Source organism: Bombina bombina, chromosome 5 (assembly GCF_027579735.1).
Source record: "Bombina bombina isolate aBomBom1 chromosome 5, aBomBom1.pri, whole genome shotgun sequence".
NCBI lineage: Eukaryota > Metazoa > Chordata > Amphibia > Anura > Bombinatoridae > Bombina > Bombina bombina.
In genome coordinates, this window is record NC_069503.1 from 265,786,177 (window position 1) to 265,810,934 (window position 24,758).

The 24,758-nt window shown below is 43.3% G+C and overlaps 1 protein-coding gene across 2 annotated transcripts in view; it reads left to right on the forward strand.

Moving 5' to 3' along the window:
- The window catches only part of TRDMT1 (tRNA aspartic acid methyltransferase 1), a 425,365-nt gene that overhangs the window by 232,285 nt on the left and 168,322 nt on the right, over positions 1-24,758 (forward strand). For both annotated transcript variants that reach the window (XM_053713982.1, XM_053713981.1), the window contains exon 4: positions 14,293-14,364. In XM_053713982.1, coding sequence (XP_053569957.1) covers positions 14,293-14,364 — 72 coding nt within the window. The remainder of the gene's footprint in view (positions 1-14,292; positions 14,365-24,758) is intronic.

Here is a 24,758-nt window from a genome sequence, read left to right on the forward strand (position 1 = left end):
AAAACTTCTAGTAAATGATTGCACCATCAAAAACATACTACAAGTTAAACCTATCCCCGTGGTAATAGAACTTGTTTATAAAACAACAAAAAACTCTTGGCTGTAGTAGAGACTATGACTAACTAGGTTTATTGAATATTTATGGTTAAAATTAGGTAATAATCTTTTACATGAAAAATTCATAAATTTTATAAAAAGAGAAGATTATTTAGTATTCTAATGTGTTTAAGATCTTCTGATATTTTTATTTCATCATATAACTAGTGATGTCGCGAACCTAAAATTTTGCGTTTGGGAACGGCGGACGCGAACTTCCGCAACTGTTCGCGAACCGGGCGAATCGCCATAGACTTCAATAGGCAGGCGAATTTTAAAACCCACAAGGACTCTTTATGGCCACATTAGTGATGGAAAAGTTGTTTCAAGGGTACTAACACCTGGACTGTGGCATGCCGGAGGGGGATCCATGGCAAAACTCCCATGGAAAATTACATAGTTGATGCAGAGTCTGGTTTTAATCCATAAAGGGCATAAATCACCTAACATTCCTAAATTGTTTGGAATAACGTGCTTTAAAACATCAGGTATGATGTTGTATCGATCAGGTAGTGTAAGGGTTACGCCCGCTTCACAGTGACAGACGAAACTCCCCGTTTAAAGGGACAGTCTACACCAGAATTTTTATTGTTTTAAAAGATAGATAATCCGTTTATTACCCATTTCCCAGTTTTGCATAACTAACACATTTATAATAATATACTTTTAACCTCTGTGATTATCTTGTATCTAAGCCTCTGCAAACTGCCCCTTTTTTCAGTTCTTTTGACAGACTTGCAGTCTAGCCAATCAGTGCCTGCTCCCAGATAACTTCTTGTGCACGAGCACAGTGTTATCTATATGAAATATGTGAACTAACACCCTCTAGTGGTGAAAAACTGTTAAAATGCAATCTGAAAGAGGTGGGCTTCAAGGTCTCAGAAATTAGCATATGAACCTCCTAGGTTAAGCTTTCAACTAAGAATACCAAGAGAACAAAGCAAAATTGGTGATAAAAGTAAATTGGAAAATTGTTTAAAATTACATGCTCTATCTGAATCATGAAAGTTTATTTTGGCCTAGACTGTCCCTTTAACACACCGCAAACAACCGCAAACAGTCCATTTGCACAACCGCAAACTCCCCATTTGCACAAGGTTGGATACCAAGCTAGCCATGTCCCGTTCCTTGTCCTCACTGATTTCATTGAAGGTCTCTTCCTCCACCCAGCCACGTACAACACCAAGGGTCCCTGAAAGGTGACAACAAGCCCCCTGGGACGCCTGCTGTGTTTGGTCTTCCACCTCCTCAAAGCCACCTTCCTCCTCTGACTCCTCTTCTTCAGACTCCTCTCTCTGCGTTGTTATTATAAGGTGTGTTAAGTAGTACTATTCCTATCAGTTTAATCCCTGTTACGTCCCCTATCAGGGGACGTGTATATTGCATCGATTTTAGGAACCGGGAGATGGAAAAAGATGCTTGGTCGGTCCTCCTACTTCAAATTTGGGGCACTGCGCGTGCAATCTAATGTGCCACCAGATAGGAGTGGTGTGTTAAGTAGTACTATTCCTATCAGTTTAATCCCTGTTATGTCCCCTATCAGGGGACGTGTATATGGCATCGATTTTAGGAACCGGGAGATAGAAAAAGATGCTTGGTCGGACCTCCTACTTCAAATTTGGGGCACTGCGCGTGCAATCTTATGTGCCACCAGATAGAAGTGGTGTGTTAAGTATTACTATTCCTATCAGTTTAATCCCTGTTATGTGCCTTTTTTTTGGTTTGGTTTTTGAAGCCACAGTGCAGAACCAGAGACCAGAAAAATTAGGCATGTACCCATGCCTGAAAAATTAGGTATTGTTGCAGCCGCTGCTGTAGCAGCGGCCAGAAAAATTTATGTTTGTTTCCCAGGCAGAAAGTGCCCTAAAACATTGCGGCTTGAACCCTAGTTGGTGGCGGATAAGTCACGCAAGTCATCCGGCATTCAGAGATAAAATACAGCAGCGTGTGGACCATTTTTAGCCCAAGGCAGCTCATCTCATCAGGCCTTTTTTAGTCGAATGTATCGCCCACTGTCAGTCCCTTCGGGATCCATCCCTCATTCATCTTAATAAAGGTGAGGTAATCTAGACTTTTTTGACCTAGGCGACTTCTCTTCTCAGTGACAATACCTCCTGCTCCACTGAAGGTCCTTTCTGACAGGACACTTGAAGCGGGGCAGGCCAGAAGTTCTATCGCAAATTGGGATAGCTCAGGCCACAGGTCAAGCCTGCACACCCAGTAGTCAATGGGTTCATCGCTCCTCAGAGTGTCGATATCTGCAGTTAAGGCGAGGTAGTCTGCTACCTGTCGGTCGAGTCGTTCTCTGAGGGTGGACCCCGAAGGGCTGTGGCGATTAGTAGGACTTAAAAGCTCTGCTTGTCCTCCATCAACAACACGTCTGTACAGCGTCCTGTCCTTGCCGGCGTGGTCGTGGGAGGAGGAGGATTACTTTCACCTTTTCCCCTGTTAGATTCCCGTTGTGCTGTGACATCACCCTTATACGCTGTGTAAAGCATACTTTTTAATTTACTTTGGAACTGCTGCATCCTTTCCGACTTGTGGTAATTCAGTAACATTTCAGGCACTTTATGCTTATACCGGTGGTCTAGTAGCGTGGACACCCAGTACAGGTCGTTCTCCTTCAGCCTTTTTATACGAGGGTTCGTCAACAGGCACGATAGCATGAAAGACCCCATTTGCACAAGGTTGGATGCCGAGCTACTCATGTCCCGTTCCTCGTCCTCAGTGATCTCACTGAAGGTATGTTCTTCCCCCCAGCCACGTACAACACCACGGGTACCAGATAGGTGACGAGCACCCTGGGATGCCTGTTGTGGTTGGTCTTCCTCCTCCTCCTCAAAGCCACATTCCTCCTCTGACTCCTCTTCCTCACAATCCTCTTCCAGCGTTGCCGCAGGTCCAGCAAGCGATGCTGATAAGGCTGTTTCTGGTGGTGATGGTGACCACAACTCTTCCTCTTCACGCTCATCTACGGCCTGATCCAGCACTCTTCGCAGGGCACGCTCCAGGAAGAAAACAAATGGTATGATGTCGCTGATGGTGCCTTCGGTGCGACTGACTAGGTTTGTCACCTCCTCAAAAGGACACATGAGCCTACAGGCATTGCGCATGAGCGTCCAGTAACGTGGCAAAAAAATTCCCAGCTCCGCAGAGGCTGTCCTAGCACCCCGGTCATACAAATAGTCGTTAACAGCTTTTTCTTGTTGGATCAGGCGGTCGAACATTAGGAGTGTTGAATTCCAACGTGTCGGGCTGTCGCAAATCAAGCGCCTCACTGGCATATTGTTTCGCCGCTGGATATCTGAAAAGTGCGCCATGGCCGTGTAGGAACGCCTGAAGTGGCCACACACCTTCCTGGCCTGCTTCAGGACGTCCTGTAAGCCTGGGTACTTATGCACAAAGCATTGTACGATCAGATTACACACATGTGCCATGCACGGCACATGTGTCAACTTGCCCAAATTCAATGCCGCCACCAAATTTCTTCCGTTGTCACTAACCACTTTGCCGATCTCCAGTTGGTGCGGAGTAAACCACTGATCCACCTGTGTGTTCAGGGGAGACAGGAGTGCTGGTCCGGTGTGACTCCCTGCTTTCAGGCAAGTCAACCCCAAGACGGCGTGACACTGCCATATCCGGGATGTAGTACCTGGGGAGCTGGGGGGGTGCCGTTGATGTGGAGCAAGACGCAGCAGCAGAAGAGGACTCAGCCGAGGAGGTTATGGAAGAGGATGGAGTAGGAGGAGAAGAGGAGGTTGCAGCAGGCCTGCCTGCAAGTCGTGGCGTTGTCACCAACTCCTCTGCAGAGCCACGCATTCCATGCTTGGCAGCCGTCAGCAGGTTTACCCAATGCGCAGTGTAGATGATATACCTGCCCTGACCATGCTTTGCAGACCAGGTATCAGTGGTCAGATGGACCCTTGCCCCAACACTGTGTGCCAGACATGCCATTACTTCCTTTTGCACAATCGAGTACAGGTTGGGGATTGCCTTTTGTGCAAAGAAATTTCGGCCGGGTACCTTCCACTGCGGTGTCCCAATAGCTACAATTTTTTTGAACACCTCAGACTCCACCAGCTTGTATGGTAAAAGCTGGCGGGCTAAGAGTTCAGTCAAGCCAGCTGTCAGATGCCGGGCAAGGGGGTGACTTTGTGACATTGGCTTCTTACGCTCAAACATGTCCTTGACAGACACCTGACTGTGGGCAGATGAGCAGGAACTGCTCAAGGCGAGACACGGAGTGGCGGATGGTTGAGAGGGGGCAAGGAGGACAGCAGCGGTTGACGTGGCTGAAGATGCTGGACCAGGAGGAGGATGGCGGCTTTGAGTTTGTGTGCTGCTTGTACTCCTGTGTTCATCCCATAGGTGTTTGTGATGAGCGATCATGTGCCTTCGCAAAGCAGTTGTACCTAGGTGGGTGTTGGACTTCCCATGACACAGGTTTGGCACAGGTTGCAAATGGCATTGCTGTTGTCAGAGGCAGACACACAAAAAAATGCCACACTGCTGAGCTCTGCAATGACGGCATTCTGGTGGTGGCAACAGCATGCGTTGATTGCCGTGCTGTCTGGCTGACCCTGGGTGCCGATGCATGCTGTCTGACTGTGCCACAAGCTCCTTGCGACGACCTCCCCCTCCTTCCAACTCGTCTCCTCCTCTCTGTCTCCCCATCTGAACTTTCCCCCTCTTCTTCTTCTCTTCTAGCGGGCACCCACGTGACATCCACGGATGCATCGTCATCATCAACCGCTTCACTTGTATCTGACAACTCAACAAAGGAAGCAGCAGCGGGTACAACATCATCATCATCACACCGCACGTCCATGTGTGTAATGCTGCCTGACTGAGACATATCCCTGTTATCTACATCCTCTGGCAATAATGGTTGCGCATCACTATCACTCATTTCTCCTGTTAAGTGTAGTCAGTCCACGGGTCATCCATTACTTATGGGATTATATCTCCTCCCTAACAGGAAGTGCAAGAGGATCACCCAAGCAGAGCTGCTATATAGCTCCTCCCCTCTACGTCATACCCAGTCATTCTCTTGCACCTAACTAATAGATAGGACGTGTGAGAGGACTGTGGTGTGTTAAACTTAGTTTTTATTTCTTCAATCAAAAGTTTGTTATTTTAAACGGCACCGGAGTGTGTTGTTTCTTCTCAGGCAGCATTAGAAGAAGAATCTACCTGAGTTTGTCTATGATCTTAGCGGTCGTAACTAAGATCCACTTGCTGTTCTCGGCCATTCTGAGGAGTGAGGTAACTTCAGAACAGGGGATAGCAGGCAGGGCCCACCTGCAAGGAGGTATGTGCAGTATATTATTTTCTAAGGAATGGAATTGACTGAGAAAATACTGCTAATACCGATGTAATGTAAGTGCAGCCTTAAATGCAGTAGTAGCGACTGGTATCAGGCTGATATGTATGTATGTATACTCTGAGGTATTTCTGGGGAATGGAATTTCACTAAGAAAATACTGTCTATATTAAAGTAATATTTGAGCCTGCACTGCAGTGATAGCGACTAGCAGCAGGCTTATTAATAACATTTCATAATTTTCATTTTTAAAACGTTTACTGGCATGTTAATCGTTTTTTCTGAGGTACTTGGTGATAAAACTTTATGGGCATGATTTTTACCACATGGCTGTCATTTGTTTCTGAATAAAAACAGTTTACTGAGCTTCCCCACTGTTGTAATATGAGTGGGAGGGGCCTATTTTAGCGCTTTATTGGGCAGTAAAAATTTAGTCACAGTCTTCCTATTTCTTCCTCCATGATCCAGGACGTCTCTACAGAGCTCAGGGGTCTCCAAAACTAGTTTTGAGGGAGGTAATCACTCACAGCAGACCTGTGACAGTGTGTTTTGACTGTGATAAAAACGTTAATTATTAAATTGTTATCCGTTTTTTTGGGTATTAAGGGGTTAATCATCCATTTGCTGGTGGTTGCAATCCTTTGCTAACTTAATACATTTACTGTGAAAAATTGGTTGCTATAACTATTTTGGTTCATTGTTATTTCAACTGTGACAGCTTTTTGTGCTTCTTAAAGGCACAGTAGCGTTTTTTATATTGCTTGTAAATTTATTTAGAAAAGTATTTCCAAGCTTGCTAGTCTCATTGCTAGTCTGTTTAAACATGTCTGACACAGATGAATCTCTTTGTTCACTATGTTTAAAGGCCAATGTGGAGCCCAATAGAAATTTGTGTACTAATTGCATTGATGCTACTTTAAATAAAAGCCAATCTGTACATGTAAAGAAATTATCACCAGACAACGAGGGGGAAGTTATGCCGACTAACTCGCCTCCCGCTCAGGAGGTGCTTGATATTGTGGCGCCAAGTACATCAGGGCGGCCCATACAAATCACTTTGCAAGACATGGCTAATGTTATGACTGAAGTACTATCTAAATTGCCAGAATTTAGGGGTAAACGCGATCACTCTGGGGTAAGAACAGAGTGCGCTGATAATAATAGAGCCATGTCTGATACTGCGTCACAATTTGCAGAACATGAGGACGGAGAGCTTCATTCTGTGGGTGACGGATCTGATCCAAGTAAACTGGACTCAGACATTTCAAATTTTAAATTTAAGCTTGAGAACCTCCGTGTATTACTAGGGGAGGTATTAGCGGCTCTGAATGATTGTAACACGGTTGCAATTCCAGAGAAAGTATGTAGGCTGGATAAATATTTTGCGGTACCGGCGTGTACTGACGTTTTTCCTATACCTAAAAGGCTTACAGAAATTGTTAACAAGGAGTGGGATAGACCCGGTGTGCCTTTTTCACCCCCTCCTATATTTAGAAAAATGTTTCCAATAGACGCCACCACACGGGACTTATGGCAGACGGTCCCTAAGGTGGAGGGAGCAGTTTCTACTCTGGCTAAGCGCACCACTATCCCGGTGGAGGATAGCTGTGCTTTTTCAGATCCAATGGATAAAAAGTTAAAGGGTTACCTTAAGAAAATGTTTGTTCAGCAAGGTTTTATATTACAACCCCTTGCATGCATTGCGCCTGTCACGGCTGCGGCGGCATTCTGGTTTGAGTCTCTGGAAGAGACCCTTAGCACAGCTCCATTGGATGAGATTATAAACAAGCTTAAAGTCCTTAAGCTAGCTAATTCATTTATTTCTGATGCCTTAGTACACTTAACTAAACTTACGGCTAAGAACTCCGGATTCGCCATTCAAGCGCGTAGAGCGCTGTGGCTTAAATCCTGGTCAGCTGATGTGACTTCTAAATCTAAATTGCTTAACATTCCTTTCAAAGGGCAGACATTATTCAGGCCCGGTTTGAAGGAAATTATCGCTGACATTACTGGAGGTAAGGGCCATGCCCTGCCTCAAGACAGGGCCAAACCAAGGGCTAAACAGTCTAATTTTTGTGCCTTTCGTAACTTCAAGGCAGGGGCAGCATCAACTTCCTCCGCTCCAAGACAGGAAGGAACTGTTACTCGCTACAGACAGGGCTGGAAACCTAACCAGTCCTGGAACAAGGGCAAGCAGGCCAGAAAACCTGCTGCTGCTCCTAAGACAGCATGAAGTGAGGGCCCCCGATCCGGAAACGGATCTAGTGGGGGGCAGACTTTCTCTCTTCGCCCAGGCTTGGGCAAGAGATGTCCAGGATCCCTGGGCGTTGGAGATCATATCTCAGGGATATCTTCTGGACTTCAAAGCTTCTCCTCCACAAGGGAGATTTCAGATAAAGAAAGAGGCATTTCTACGCTGTGTACAAGACCTCTTACTAATGGGAGTGATCCACCCAGTTCCGCGGTCGGAACACGGACAATGGTTTTATTCAAATCTGTTTGTGGTTCCCAAAAAAGAGGGAACCTTCAGACCAATCTTGGACTTAAAGATCCTAAACAAATTCCTAAGAGTTCCATCGTTCAAAATGGAAACTATTCGGACCATCTTACCTATGATCCAAGAGGGTCAGTACATGACCACAGTGGATTTAAAGGATGCCTACCTTCACATACCGATTCACAAGGATCATTACCGGTATCTAAGGTTTGCCTTCCTAAACAGGCATTACCAGTTTGTAGCTCTTCCCTTCGGGTTAGCTACGGCTCCAAGAATCTTTACAAAGGTTCTGGGCTCTCTTCTGGCGGTACTAAGACCGCGAGGAATAGCGGTAGCTCCGTACCTAGACGACATTCTGATACAAGCGTCAAGTTTCCAAACTGCCAAGTCTCATACAGAGTTAGTTCTGGCATTTCTAAGGTCGCATGGGTGGAAGGTGAACGTAGAAAAGAGTTCTCTATTGCCACTCACAAGAGTTCCCTTCTTAGGGACTCTTATAGATTCTGTAGAAATGAAAATTTACCTGACAGAGGACAGGTTATCAAAACTTCTAAATGCTTGCCGTGTCCTTCATTCCATTCAACACCCGTCAGTGGCTCAGTGCATGGAGGTAATCGGCTTAATGGTAGCGGCAATGGACATAGTACCTTTTGCACGCCTGCATCTCAGACCGCTGCAATTGTGCATGCTAAGTCCGTGGAATGGGGATTACTCAGATTTGTCCCCTCTGCTAAATCTGGATCAAGAGACCAGAGATTCTCTTCTATGGTGGCTTTCTCGGCCACATCTGTCCAAGGGGATGCCCTTCCGCAGGCCAAATTGGACGATTGTAACAACAGACGCCAGCCTTCTAGGTTGGGGCGCAGTCTGGAATTCCCTGAAGGCTCAGGGATCATGGACTCAGGAGGAGAGACTCCTTCCAATAAACATTCTGGAATTAAGAGCAGTTTTCAATGCTCTTCTGGCTTGGCCTCAGTTAGCAACTCTGAGGTTCATCAGGTTTCAGTCGGACAACATCACGACTGTGGCTTACATCAACCATCAGGGAGGGACAAGGAGTTCCCTAGCGATGATGGAAGTCTCAAAGATAGTTCGCTGGGCAGAGTCTCACTCTTGCCACCTGTCAGCGATCCACATCCCAGGCGTGGAGAACTGGGAGGCGGATTTTCTAAGTCGCCAGACTTTTCATCCGGGGGAGTGGGAACTTCATCCGGAGGTGTTTGCCCAACTGCTTCATCATTGGGGCAAACCAGATCTGGATCTCATGGCGTCTCGCCAGAACGCCAAGCTTCCTTGTTACGGATCCAGGTCCAGGGACCCGGGAGCGGTACTGATAGATGCTCTGACAGCACCTTGGGTCTTCAACATGGCTTATGTGTTTCCACCCTTCCCGATGCTTCCTCGATTGATTGCCAGGATCAAACAGGAGAGAGCATCGATGATTCTAATAGCGCCTGCGTGGCCACGCAGGACCTGGTATGCAGATCTAGTGGATATGTTGTCCTGTCCACCATGGTCTCTGCCTCTGAGACAGGACCTTCTGATTCAGGGTCCTTTCAAACATCCAAATCTAATTTCTCTGAGGCTGACTGCATGGAGATTGAACGCTTGATTCTATCAAAGCGGGGATTCTCGGAGTCAGTGATTGATACCTTAATACAGGCTAGGAAACCTGTTACCAGGAAAATTTACCATAAAATATGGCGTAAATACTTATATTGGTGCGAATCCAAGAGTTACTCATGGAGTAAGGTTAGGATTCCTAGGATATTGTCTTTTCTACAAGAAGGTTTAGAAAAGGGTTTATCTGCTAGTTCGTTAAAGGGACAGATCTCAGCTCTGTCTATCCTTTTACACAAACGTCTGTCAGAAGTTCCAGACGTTCAGGCTTTTTGTCAGGCTTTGGCTAGGATTAAGCCTGTGTTTAAGACTGTTGCTCCGCCGTGGAGCTTAAACTTAGTTCTTAACGTTCTGCAAGGTGTTCCGTTTGAACCCCTTCATTCCATTGATATCAAGCTGTTATCTTGGAAAGTTCTGTTTTTAATGGCTATTTCCTCGGCTCGAAGAGTCTCTGAGTTATCGGCCTTACATTGTGATTCTCCTTATCTGATTTTTCATTCAGACAAGGTAGTTCTGCGTACTAACCCTGGGTTCTTACCTAAGGTAGTCACTAACAAGAATATCAATCAGGAGATTGTTGTTCCATCATTGTGCCCTAACCCTTCTTCAAAGAAGGAACGACTTCTGCACAATCTGGACGTCGTCCGTGCCCTGAAATTTTATTTACAGGCAACTAAAGATTTTCGTCAAACTTCTTCCCTGTTTGTCGTTTATTCTGGACAGAGGAGAGGTCAAAAAGCTTCGGCTACCTCTCTCTCTTTCTGGCTTCGTAGCATAATACGTTTAGCCTATGAGACTGCTGGACAGCAGCCTCCTGAAAGGATTACGGCTCATTCTACTAGAGCTGTGGCTTCCACTTGGGCCTTTAAGAATGAGGCCTCTGTTGAACAGATTTGCAAGGCTGCAACTTGGTCTTCACTTCACACTTTTTCAAAATTTTACAAATTTGACACTTTTGCTTCTTCGGAGGCTGTTTTTGGGAGAAAGGTTCTACAGGCAGTGGTTCCTTCCGTGTAAAGATCCTGCCTGTCCCTCCCGTCATCCGTGTACTTTTAGCTTTGGTATTGGTATCCCATAAGTAATGGATGACCCGTGGACTGACTACACTTAACAGGAGAAAATATAATTTATGCTTACCTGATAAATTCATTTCTCCTGTAGTGTAGTCAGTCCACGGCCCGCCCTGTTTTTTACGGCAGGTCTAAATTTTAAATTAAACTCCAGTCACCACTGCACCCTATAGTTTTCTCCTTTCTCGTTTGGTTTTTGGTCGAATGACTGGGTATGACGTAGAGGGGAGGAGCTATATAGCAGCTCTGCTTGGGTGATCCTCTTGCACTTCCTGTTAGGGAGGAGATATAATCCCATAAGTAATGGATGACCCGTCGACTGACTACACTACAGGAGAAATGAATTTATCAGGTAAGCATAAATTATATTTTCTTCCAACTGATGTGTAAATAACTCCTCTGACAGATCAAGTTAAGCGGCTGTGGTGCTAGTGTTGGTGGTGTCGGCAGGCGGGCGAGTGGTAACTTGAGAGGTGCCCGAAGCTAAGCTGGAGGAGGATGGTGAGTCAAGGTTCCGAGCGGAAGCTGTAGAAGATTGGGTGTCCTGTGTTAGCCAGTCAACTATGTCCTCAGAACTGTTCGAGTTTGGGGTACGTGGCCTCTGAACACTGGGCATTATTCTAGGGCCAAAGGGAATCACAGTACCACGACCACGACGGCCCCTGCGGGGTGGCCTGCCTCTCCCTGTCATTTTTTTTCCGATTAGTGGTACTATGCGTGCAAGCTACTGTGACAACAGATATGAGTGGCACTGTGCACTGGCAGAAGTTGGCAGAGTAGACGCTGTAGGCCTGACACACACGCTTGCAGACAACTAACTGCTATTCAATCTATTACAGTCAAAATTGTATTTTTTTTTAAATGTACACTACTGTTACACCAGATATGAGTTGCACTGGGGTGACACTGTGCCCTGGCAGGCAGGCACTGAAACGCACACGTGTGAAGGAAACTGACTGCTATTATTTAACACAGTCAAAAAAGTGTTTTTTTTTTAAATATACACTACTAGTACACTAGATATGAGTTGCACTGGGGTGACACTGTGCCCTGGCAGGCAGGCACTGAAACACACACGTGTGAAGAAAACTGACTGCTATTATTTAACACAGTCAAAAAAGTGTTGTTTTTTTTTAAATCTACACTACTGTTACACCAGATATGAGTGGTGGCACTGGGCAAGTGGGCACAGTATACGCTGTGAGCCTGATACACACGCTGGCAGGCAGGCAACTGCAATTAGATTACACAGGGAAAAAAAAAAGCAGACTGATGTTCTAGCCCTAAAAAGGGCTTTTTGGGGTGCTGTCCTTACAGCAGAGATCAGATGAGTCCTTCAGGACTGTAGTGGACACTGAATACACTAGCCTAGCTATAGATTTCCCTATTAAATCAGCAGCAGCTACACTGTCCCTCCTCTCACTAAGAATGCAGCTTCCAAATGAATCTAAAATGGATGCTGTGCAGGAGGTAGGAGGGTCTGGGAGGGAGGGTCTGCTGCTGATTGGCTGGAATGTGTCTTCTGACTGTGAGGTACAGGGTCAAAGTATTACTCAATGATGACGAATAGGGGGCGGATCGAACATCACATATGTTCGCCCGCTGCGGCGAACGCGAACAAGCTATGTTCGCCGGGAACTATTTGCCGGGGAACTATTCGCGACATCACTACATATAACACATTTGAATCATTTTCTTTTATTGTATAGTAGAGAAAATAGGCAAAAATGTGTATAAAGAAAATATAAAAATATATAAAATCTTACTGTAGAGAAGCAACCCCATTTTAGTGTTTGTATTGGAGTTTTGTGATCCCTTTTATAGCCCAGAGCTCTGAATTAACATTTAAAGTAGAGTGTGATGTGCCAGCTCATTCAAAATATGGATTACACCTCCTTCTTCTAAGTGGGTGTTAGAAAATATCTCTAGTGTTGTGGATCAGATTGTCACTGTTTATCACAGTATTTACCTGAATGCTAGAGGATCAAATGACTTCTCATTTGAAACCGCATACATCCCTTCTTTAAATAAGAGATTCATTTGTTGTGGGGGATGAGATCAGGGGTGGAACTACCATTGGTGCATCAGGTGCAGTAGCTCCAAGGGCCCAAGGGCTGGGGGGGGGGGCCCCATAGCAGTCAGTCTATAAATAGGCTTGTGCAGAATGTGTACAATCCTAATACATGTGAGCCTTTTGCAGGTGTAGCTACCAATTTATCTATCCTCAAAATCATTATACAGAGTAGCCTTTTAGAGGACCCAACATTTTTTTTTTGTACCAGGGCCTCTGTTGAGTAGGTCCGCTACTGGCTGAGATATGTGTTCTTTAAGAGGAAACCCATAGTTCAGGCCATTAGCCATAAACTGGCTCTTCTTTTGCTTCTCTATTGCATTTATCACCATGATGTACCATTTGATGATGTTAATTTTTCCATCCAGCCAGAAGGTTAATCTGGATGAGGAAGGAAATGCCTCATATCTACAGTAGAAAAAAATGTGTCACAGTGGACAATGTAGTGGTGATCTCTGAGGAAAGCAGAGGATGAGGCTTGAATTGATTTACAATGACACAGCCAAAGATGGGAATGATGATGCATGGAGCAATGTTTGCAAAAATATACTCTGAAACATAACCAGGAAATTTAGATAGATTAAAATTGCAAAAATGTAAAAGAAATTAATGTAAAATCACACTTATGTAATGTTTGCAAACTGCTGTTTCAAATGTGTCACAATTAACTAGAATTTTAGTGTCCCTTTTTAGAGAGTATTTGTTTGTTGTAAACTCAAATGAATCCCTGTTTCTATAAGTAATCTAGACCAGAGTTTCTCAATTTCAGTCCTTAAGGGTCAGAAAACAGCAACATTTTTGTTGTTTAAAAAGGTAGATAATCCCTTTATTACCCATTCCCCAATTTTGCATAACCAACACAGTTATAATAATATACATTTTACCTCTGTGATTACCTTGTATCTATGCCTCTGCAAACTGCCCCCTTATTTCAGTTCTTTTGACAGACTTGCATTTTTAGCCAATCAGTGCTGACTCCTAGGAGCTTCACGTGCCTGAGCTCAATGTTATCTATATGAAACACATGAACTAACGCCCTCTAGTGGTGAAAAACTGTCAAAATGCTTTCAGATTAGAGGCAGTCTTCAAGGTCTAAGAAATTAGCACATGAACCTTCTAGATTTAGCTTTCAACTAAGAATACCAAGCGAACAAAGCAAAATTGGTAATGAAAGTAAATTGGAAAGTTGTTTAAATTTGCATGCCCTATTTAAAAAAATCAAAATTTTTTACTTTACTGTCCCTTTAAGTACCCGCTAACAGGCCACATTTTCATATCTGAACTAGAGCACAGGCAAAATAATCAGGTGATGTGCGAGAGTAGGTTAGTAGCCATGGTTACCGTTCATCTTATTATTTCACCTGTGCTCTACTTCAGATATCATGAACATATAGCCTGTTAGGGATAGTGAGGACTGTAATTGGGATACCCTGATCTAGACCTCACTGCATACTAATTCTAATGTTTTATCATATATCTTAGCACATGATTTTTATTTTCCCCAGTTTTAATGTACTAATATAATTATATAAATATTACAAATACATTAGTCTAAATTACTGTATACATTTACAAATATCAAATTCAATTTGTGTTTTCATTGTATTTTTTTTAGAATAGGCCTGCAGGCTGATGTTTCTGACCCAAGGGCTAAAAGTTTCCTTTATATCCTGGATATTCTTCCAAGGTAAACATCTTCTATTTTGTTTTAGTAGATGTAAGAAGTGCGTATTCATACTAGGATATCCAATTTTTAAAAGTATGGTCACATTGTTGGCTAGGTTAATAAATAAATGCTACAAATGCTGTTTGTTAATCTTTGATCAAATCTAGTTACCTATTTATTATGGCAGTAAAAATATCATTGTTCTACAATCACATTTCAACCCATACAAATGCAGCTAACTGGATAAAAATGTTGTTACAGCAAATTTTTGTATAGTGGCTACATTTGTATTGGCTGTATCACACACAAATACAACTATTTTGTGCCACTACATCGTAGCCGCTTCTTACCGCATTAGCTTTAATAGTGGTATCCATGTCATGTGTACCATTGTTACAGCCCTTTATCCTTATTTAAGACATGGACCCCACTGCCATAAACCTTAATTCTGGATAGGCCCCACTAGCTTGACAACCCCAGAATAGTTCCGTTCCTAACATCAAGGGACCCCCTCTTATAGAGCTGACCCACCAAATTATACCGCTGTTACTTAATTTAAAGAATTCCACACTCAGGAAACCTCATAAATTGACTCACCCAATTTATTCCCCATTGACAAAAAAAATACTAAGTTAAAAAAAACACTAACTAAGAATTAATAGGTCTCACCTTAGGTCTGTTCAAAGAAACTTATTTCTTCATCTCTTCTTGACCAGCAGCAGGTCCTTTCTCAGCCTAGTTTAGTGGCTCATTATTGCTTAAAAAAATGTGTGAATGCAGACAAAAGAAAAATAATTTCTAGTAAACTTGGAATCATAACAGGAGCTAGTTATCTTACAAATGCTGCTGCTAAGGCCTTTTGTACCTTTAATAATCATGTCAGAGAAGCTTAGTAGATCAATTCAAGGTCTAGTTGTTCTACTAAGTGCTGAATTTTTTTTCCCAACACCAAACTGCAGTTAAGCTGAATATTTCTAAGTTAGCAATTCAACACAAATTGAAGATATTTTATGAAACTAAATAATTTTCACTCTAAGCAGAGCCAAGGAGATCTAAAGTGACAACAACATCAGAAGATCAGTATATCAAGCTAACATTTTTGCAGTGTAACAGCCTCTGCATCTCCAATTCAGTCCCAACTAAACCAATGCGGTTCAATGGGGACTAGCAAATTACAATCCTCACGGGAGAGTAGTGGTCTCTAAACCACTTCTTCAATGAGAAAATAAGTCTAAAGTTTACTGACAAATCAAAATTTCTAATTCTTGGTTGTTTTAACAGATAACACTACAGTGCATAAAAAATATGTAGGTGTTGGTGACCTGTTCAAGATCAGCTGCAACTTGACAAAAGAGAAATACCACTCTGTTCTGCGTTCCTTCTGAATTAAAGGGGCATGAAACCCCAAAAAATATTTCTTTCCTAAGACATGGAGAGTCTACAACGTCATTTCAATTACTAGTGGGATATTCACTCATTGCCAGCAGGAGGAGGCAAAGAGCACCACAGCAAAGCTGTTAAGTGTCACTTCCCTTAACCATAACCCCCAGTCATTCTCTTTGCATCTGTCAATGGAGGAGGTAAAGTTTGGTGTCTGAAGATATTGATTCCTTTTTTTGAGTACTTTTTCCTGCAAGCAAGGATTTGGGTTTAGCTGTGTCAATGTCAATCTCTTGAGTAAGAGTTGTGATGGCTTTTAAGCAGTTAGAAAGTAGTGAGGTGGTCCTTAGCTCAGATTTCTAACATATTTGCTGCCCTTGGTATACAAAGCCAGAGTTGGTTACTCTGTTCTTTCTTTTTCTACAGGTCTCTATAAGGAGTATGTGTCCTTTCACGTCTTGTGAGCTTTCTTCCTGCCGGACAGCTGGATTTGCAGGTAAGTGCTTTTGTCTTCTAGGTATTGGAGACTTGCACTTAAGAGGCTTTCTCTGCATTATTTATTTGGGACATGCTAAATCCTTAGTAGAGGATTTTATTTAGACAGTGTGCAGGGTTAATCTTCCTTTATGGGTACGAAGGAGTTAACTTAAAATCTGTGGCTCATTTTATTTATTAAGACTCTGTGTGGGTCTTATTGGGACTTCTCAGTTTTTTTTCTCTCACTTTGTCAGCACAAGGTTTCAGATTGAGAACGGCAGACTTAGGACTGAATGTGTCAGTTTATTGTTCGGTCTTAAACGGCTCCTGAAACACACGCTTTTACTTTGATGCGCAGTTTCATTTTCAGCCGGTCACATGACTCCCTCTCTTCCGCTCTCAGATCTGATTGGAGTGGCGTCGGCTGTGTTAGTCGAATCTGTTAGTCTTCCCTGTGAGACCGGCAGGTTTATTCTGGCAAGATTTTTTTGTACTCCGGAGGGGCAGGTAGAGCACCTCAGTCTGCTGAGGTGTACAGGACCTTAATTAGGGGTATGTTTTTGAGCGCACATTCGCTCTGAGTAAATTTAAATTTAAAGTGACAGTGTCAATTTTAAAAATATTTATTTTTACTTGTCATTCCTGTATCTCTAGGAATTTTTTAAGCTATGGACATGGAGCAAGAGTCTGTTCTTATGGACAAATGTTTATTGTGTTTTGAGACCCAAATTGTGTTACCCATGCAATTTTGTTCCTTATGTTTAGATAAAACATTTAAAAGAATAAAGATACATTTTTTTGTTTCTGAGCCTAATGTCTCTCAGGATGATGCCGTTCAGACAATGCCACAGCTTTCTCCTCAAACGTCCCAAGCTTCAATGGCGTCACATACAGTGCCCTGCAGTTCCTCTCAGCCTCCTAGAGGAGTTTATTTGCCATCAGATTTTGCTGCACAGATATCCTCTGCGGTATCTGCGGCATTATCTGCTTTTCCTATGTTGGGAAAACGCAAGAGGAATACTAAAAATTTGTCAGATGGTAAGGTGTCTGTCCCATCTGCTGCCGTGAAGGTGGTCCTTTCTCATAAGTCTGATGAGGAGATACTTCGGTAGCCTCTGAGGGTGAAATCTCAGATTCTGACAGTATAATTCCTTTGTCTGATGCTGAAGAAGTAAACTTCAGATTTAAGCTTGAACACCTTTGTTTACTGTTAAAGGAGGTACTGGCTACTTTGGACGACTCAGACTCTCCTGTCGCTGTCAAGCCTAAGAAATCTAGTAAGCTTAACAAATACTATGATGTTTCTTCCTCTGTGGACGTGTTTCCTGTTCCAGACCGTGTGACAGAGATTATTACACAGGAATGGGAGAAGCCAGGGATACCTTTCTTCCGTCTCCCATCTTTAAAAATATGTTTCCTGTTGCTGACTCCATTAGAGATTCATGGCGCACAGTGCGTAAGGTAGAAGGGGCTATTTCTACTCTGGCTAAGAGAATTACGATCCCTATTGAGGTTAGCCATTCCTTCAAGGATCCCATGGACAAAAAGCTAGAGGCTTATCTAAAAAAAATGTATGTTCATCAGGGGCTTCAATGGCAACCTGCAGTTTGTATTGCCACAGTAGCAAGTGCAGCATCTTATTGGTGTGATGCCTTGTCAGAACTGATTTTAGAGGACACTCCATGGAGGAGATCCAGGATAGGATTAAGGCTCTCAAACTAGCCAATTCCTTTATCTCTGATGCCAACATGCAAGTCTTTAGACTGGGAGACAAAATGTCAGACTTCACTGTCCTAGCCCGCAGGGCTCTGTAGCTAAAATCATGGTCAGCTGATGTTACCTCCAAGTTGAAGCTTCTGTCGCTACCTTACAAGGGTAAGACCCTGTTTGGTCCTGGTCTGGCGGAGATAATTTCTGAAATTACTTGTGGGAAGGGGTCCTTTCTACCACAAGACAAGAAGAATAGACCTAAATGATGTCAATGTAATTTTCATTCCTTTTATAACTTCAAAGGTCAAAATTCTTCCTCTCCTTCCTCCAAGCAGAAGCAATCCAAGTCTTCTTGGAAACCCAATCAGTCTTGGAATAAGGGAAAGCAATCAAAGAAGCCATCTGCTGAGACTAAGTCAGCATGAAGGGTTTGCCCCCGGTCCGGGATCGGATCAAGTGGGGGGCAGACTTTCCTTTTTTCGTCAAGCGTGGATACAAGATGTCCCAGATCCTTGGGCTGTGGACATAGTATCTCAGGGGTACAAAATAGAATTCAAATCTCGTCCTCCCAAGGGCAGATTTCTCCTCTCAATGTTATCTGCTGATCAGGTAAAAAGAGAGGGATTCTTAAAGTACGTTCAGGACCTTTCCTCCCTGAAAGTGATTGTTCCAGTTCCAGTAAGAGAACAGGGTCTAGGATTTTATTCAAATCAGTTTGTATTTCCCAAAAAAGAGGGAACTTTTCGACCAATTTTAGACCTAAAGTGTCTCAACAAGTTTTTCGTCTTTCAAAATGGAAACCATTCGTTCCATTCTTCCTTTGGTCTAAGAGGGTCAGTTCATGACGACCATAGACCTGAAGGATGCGTATCTTCATGTTCCCATCACCAGTTCCTAAGATTCGCTTTTCTAGACAAGCACTTTCAGTTTGTGGCTCTTCCGTTTGGCCATGCCACAGCTCCCAGAATCTTCTTAAAGGTTCTGGGGGCTCTCTTGGCAGTTGTCAGGTTTCATGGAATTGCGGTAGCACCTTACCTGGAAGACATATTGGTTCAGACGCCATCTTTTCAACAAGCATACTCTCATACAGAGATCTTGTTGTCTTTTCTACGTTCCCATGACTGGAAAGTGAATTTGGGGAAGAGTTCCCTACAAGGGTGGTTTTCTTAGGGACCATCATCAATTCCCTATCTATGAAAATTTTTCTGATGGAGGTCAGAAGATCCAAGCTTCTCACTACTTGCCTCTCTCTACAGTCTACTGTTTGGCCATCAGTGGCTCAGTGTATGGAGATAATTAGTCTGATGGTCACTTCCATGAACATCATTCCCTTTGCTCGATTCCATTTGAGAGCTCTGCAATTATGCATGCTCAGACAATGGAACAGAGACCATTCAGATCTATCTCAGAGGATAGATCTAGACCAGTTGACAAGAGACTCTCTCTTGTGGTGGATTTCTCAGGATCATCTGTCTCAGGGCACATGCTTCCGGAGTTCCTCCTGGGTGATTGTGACCACGGATGCCAGCCTGCTAGGCTGGGGAGCAGTCTGGGACTCGTTAAAGGCTCAGGACCTATGGACTCGGGAGGAGTCTTCACTTCCAATAAACATCTTTGGGTTGAGAGCGATCTTCAATGCTCTGATGGCCTGGTCTCAGTTGTCCTTAGGCCGGTTTATCAGGTTCCAGTCAGACAGCATCACCTCAGTGGCTTACATCAACCACCAGGGAGGAACTCTGAGTTCCTTGGCCATGAAGGAGGTGACTCGCATTCTAAAGTAGGGAGAAGCTCACAATTGTCTTCTATCTGCCATCCACATTCCAGGAGTGGATAACTGGGAGGCGGATTTCCTGAGTAGACAGACCTTTCATCCTGGGGAATGGGATCTCCATCCTGAGGTGTTCTCCAGTTTATCCCTCAAGTGGGGAGTGCCGGAGTTGGATCTGATGGCGTCTCGTCAGAATGCCAAGCTTCCAAGGTACGGTTCAAGGTCAATAGATCCTCAGGCCGCCCTGATAGATGCTCTGGCGGTTCCTTGGGACTTCTAGCATACCTGTTTCCTCTGTTTTCTCTCCTTCCATGATTCATTGCTCGTATCAAACAGGAGAGTGCGTCTGTAATTCTAATAGCTCCTGCATGGTCTCGCAGGATGTGGTTTGCAGACCTAGTGAAGATGTCATCTCTTCCACCTTGGAGGTTACCTCTAAGGAAGGACCTTCTAACTCAGGGTCCTTTCCTCCATCCAAATCTCGTTTCTCTGAAGCTGACTGCTTGGAGTTTGAACGCTTAGTTCTGGCTAAGCATGGGTTTTCTGAGTCTGTCATTGATACTATGATTCAGGCTCGCAAGCCTGTTACTCGTAAGATTTACCATAAGGTATGCCGTAAATACCTTTATTGGTGTGAATCAAAGGGCTACTCTTGGAATAGGGTCAGGATTCCTAGAATTTTGTCTTTTCTCCAGGATGGTCTGGAGAAAGGGTTGCCAGTCAGTTCTCTGAAAGGTCAGATTTCTGCATTATCTATTCTTTTACATAAGTGTCTATCGGATGTGCCAGATGTTCAATCTTTTTGTCAGGCTCTGGTTAGAATCAGGCCTGTGTTTCAATCTGTTGCTCCTCTTTGGAGCCTTAACCTAGTTCTTAGAGTTTTGCAGCAGGCTCCATTTGAGCCAATGCATTCAATAGATAATAAGCTGTTATCTTGGAAGCTTTTGTTTCTTATTGTTATTTCTTCTGCTCTGAGAGTTTCCAAACTCTCGGCTTTGCAGTGCGATTCGCCTTACCTTATTTTTTATGCGGATAAGGCGGTCCTTCGTGTTAAATTGGGATTTCTCCCTAAGGTGGTTTCGGATAGAAATATTAATCAGGAGATTGTTGTTCCTTCTCTTTGTCCTAATCCTTCCTCTCATAAGTAACGTCTGTTGCCCAACTTGGATGTGGTGCGCGCTCTAATATTCTACCTACATGCTACTAAGGATTTTCGCCAGCCTTCTGCCCTGTTTGTTTCTTTGGTAAGTGTAAGGGGAAGAAGGCTACTTCTACTTCTCTTTCCCTCTGGTTGAGAAGTATGATTAATTTTGCTTATGAGATTGCTGGACAGCAGCCTCCTGAGAGACTTACAGCTGATTCCACTAGGGATGTCTCCTCTTCTTGGGCTTTCAAAAATGAAGCTTCTGTGGAACAGATTTGCAAGGTTGCAACTTGGTCCTCACTGCATACTTTTTCCAAATTCTACAAATTTGATACTTTTGCCTCGACCGATGCTTCCTTTGGGAGAAAGATTCTTCAAGCGGTGGTGCCTTCTGTTTAGGTCTGCCTGTCTTATTCTCCCTCCCTGTTCATTCCGTGTCCTGGCAGGCCCTGAAACGCACACGTGTGAAGGAAACTGACTGCTATTATTTCACAGTCAAATTTCTAGTTTTTTTTTAATGTACACTACTGTTACACCAGATATGAGTTGCACTGGTGTGACACTGTGCCCTGGCAGTCCCTGAAATGCACACGAGTGAAGGAAACTGACTGCTATTATTTCACAGTCAAATTTTTATTTTTTTTAATGTACACTACTGTTACACCAGATATGAGTTGCACTGGTGTGACACTGTGCCCTGGCAGGCCCTGAAACGCACACGTGTGAAGGAAACTGACTGCTATTATTTCACAGTCAAATTTCTAGGTTTTTTTTTAATGTACACTACTGTTACACCAGATATGAGTTGCACTGGTGTGACACTGTGCCCTGGCAGTCCCTGAAATGCACACGCGTGAAGGAAACTGACTGCTATTATTTCACAGTCAAATTTTTATTTTTTTTAATGTACACTACTGTTACACCAGATATGAGTTGCACTGGTGTGACACTGTGCCCTGGCAGGCCCTGAAACGCACACGTGTGAAGGAAACTGACTGCTATTATTTCACAGTCAAATTTCTAGGTTTTTTTTTAATGTACACTACTGTTACACCAGATATGAGTTGCACTGGTGTGACACTGTGCCCTGGCAGGCCCCGAAAAACGCACACGTGTGAAGGAAACTGACTGCTATTATTTCACAGTCAAATTTCTAGTTTTTTTTTTAATGTACACTACTGTTACACCAGATATGAGTTGCACTGGTGTGACACTGTGCCCTGGCAGGCCCTGAAACGCACACGCGTGAAGGAAACTGACTGCTATTATTTCACAGTCAAATTTCTAGTTTTTTTTTAATGTACACTACTGTTACACCAGATATGAGTTGCACTGGTGTGACACTGTGCCCTGGCAGGCCCTGAAACGCACACGTGTGAAGGAAACTGACTGCTATTATTTCACAGTCAAATTTCTATTATTTTTTGTAACCCCTTAATGACCGAGGACGTACGCCATACGTCCTCAGAAAAAATACAGTTAACGGCTGAGGACGTATGGCGTACGTCCTCGGTTTGGAAAGCAGCTGGAAGCGATCCTGATCGCTTCCAGCTGCTTTCCGGTTATTGCAGGATGCCTCGATATCGAGGCTTCCTGCAATAACAAATTTTACCCCTCCGGGGCAGAGAGAGCCACTCTGTGGCCCTCTCTGCACTGGGCATCGATGGCCGCATTCATTGGTGGGTGGGCGGCCATCGATGTGGTCCTTGTCAGAGAGGGGGGCGGGATCGCCGGAGGCGCGCACGTGCACGGGAGGAGGCGTGCGGGCGCGTGCACTGGGAGTGAGCGGTTGGGAACCACTAATATACAGAAAAAAATGTTTTTATAAGTGGGAGAAAGGGGTGCAAAATATTTAGTACTTGGAAATCTAAGTGATCTGGGAGCGGGTGGGGGATTGGTCTTGAGGGGGGGGAAGCTACACTACAGAAAAATGAAATAAAAATAAAAACATTTTATTTGCAAACTGGCCCCCAATAAGGCAGAGGGGGTGGGTTAGGAAGCTGTTTTGGGGGGGATCAGGGAGGTTGGGGGCTAAGGGGGGATCCTACACAACAGCATATGTAAATATGCTAAAATATATATATATATATATATATATATATATATATATATATATATATAAAAAAAAGATAACTTTTATTTTAGTACTGGCAGACTTTCTGCCAGTACTTAAGATGGCGGGGACAATTATGGGGTGGGGGAGGGAAGAGAGCTCTTTGGGAGGGATCAGGGGGTTTGATGTGTCAGGTGGGAAGCTGATTTCTACACTAAAGCTAAAATTAACCCTGCAAGCTACCTAAGTAACCCCTTCACTGCTGGGCATATTCATGTGTTGTGCGCAGTTGCATTTAGTGGCCTCCTAACTACCAAAAAGCAACACCAAAGCCATATATGTTTGCTATTTCTGAACAAAGGGGATCCCAGAGAAGCATTTACAACCATTTGTGCCATAATTACACAAGCTGTTTGTAAATAATTTCAGTGAGAAACCTAAAGTTTGTGAAAAAGTTGACTATTTTTTTTAATTTGATCGCATTTGGCGGTGAAATGGTGGCATGAAATATACCAAAATGGGCCTAGATCAATACTTGGGGTTGTCTACTACACTACACTAAAGCTAAAATTAACCCTACAAGCTCCCTAATTAACCCCTGCACTGCTGAGCATAATACACGTGTGGTGCGCAGCGGCATTTAGCAGCCTTCTAATTACCAAAAAGCCATAATTGCACAAAATGTTTGTAAATGATTTCAGTGAGAAACCTAAAATTTGGAAAAATGTAAAGTTTTTTTTTTTTATTTGATCGCATTTGGCGGTGAAATGGTGGCATGAAATATACCAAGATGGGCCTAGATCAATACTTTGGGTTGTCTACTACACTACACTAAAGCTAAAATTACCCCAAAAAGCTCCCTACATGCTCCCTAATTAACACCTTCACTGCTGGACATAATACACGTGTGGTGCGCAGTGGCATTTAGCGGCCTTCTAATTATCAAAAAGCAACGTCAAAGCCATATATGTCTGCTATTTCTGAACAAAGGGGATCCCAGAGAAAGATGTACAACCATTTATGCCATAATTGCACAAGCTATTTGTAAATAATTTCAGTGAGAAACCTAAAGTTTGTGAAAAAGTGAACAATTTTTTTTATTTGATCGCATTTGGTGGTGAAATGATGGCATGAAATATACCAAAATGGGTCTAGATCAATACTTTGGGATGTCTTCTAAAAAAAAATATATATACATGTCAATGGATATTCAGGGATTCCTGACAGATATCAGTGTTCCAATGTAACTAGCGTTAATTTTGAAAAAAAAAATGGTTTGGAAATAGCAAAGTGCTACTTGTATTTATGGCCCTATAACTTGCAAAAAAAGTAAAGAACATGTAAATATTGGGTATTTCTAATCTCAGGACAAAATTTAGAAACTATTTAGCATGGGTGTTTTTTGGTGGTTGTAGATGAGTACAGATTTTGGGGGTCAAAGTTAGAAAAAGTGTGTTTTTTTCAATTTTTTCCTCATATTTTATAAAAAATTTTTATAGTAAATTATAGGATATGATGAAAATAATGGTATCTTTAGAAAGTCCATTTAATGGCAATAAAAATGGTATATAATATGTGTGGGTACAGTAAATGAGTAAGAGGAAAATTACAGCTAAACACAAACACCGCAGAAATGTAAAAATAGCCCTGGTCCCAAACGGACAGAAAATGGAAAAGTGCTGTGGTCATTAAGGGGTTAATGTACACTACTGTTACACCAGATATGAGTTGCACTGGTGTGACACTGTGCCCTGGCAGGCCCTGAAACGCACACGTGTGAAGGAAACTGACTGCTATTATTTCACAGTCAAAAAAGTGTTTTTTTTTTTTTAAATGTACACTACTGTTACACCAGATATGAGTGGTGGCTCTGGGCAAGTGGG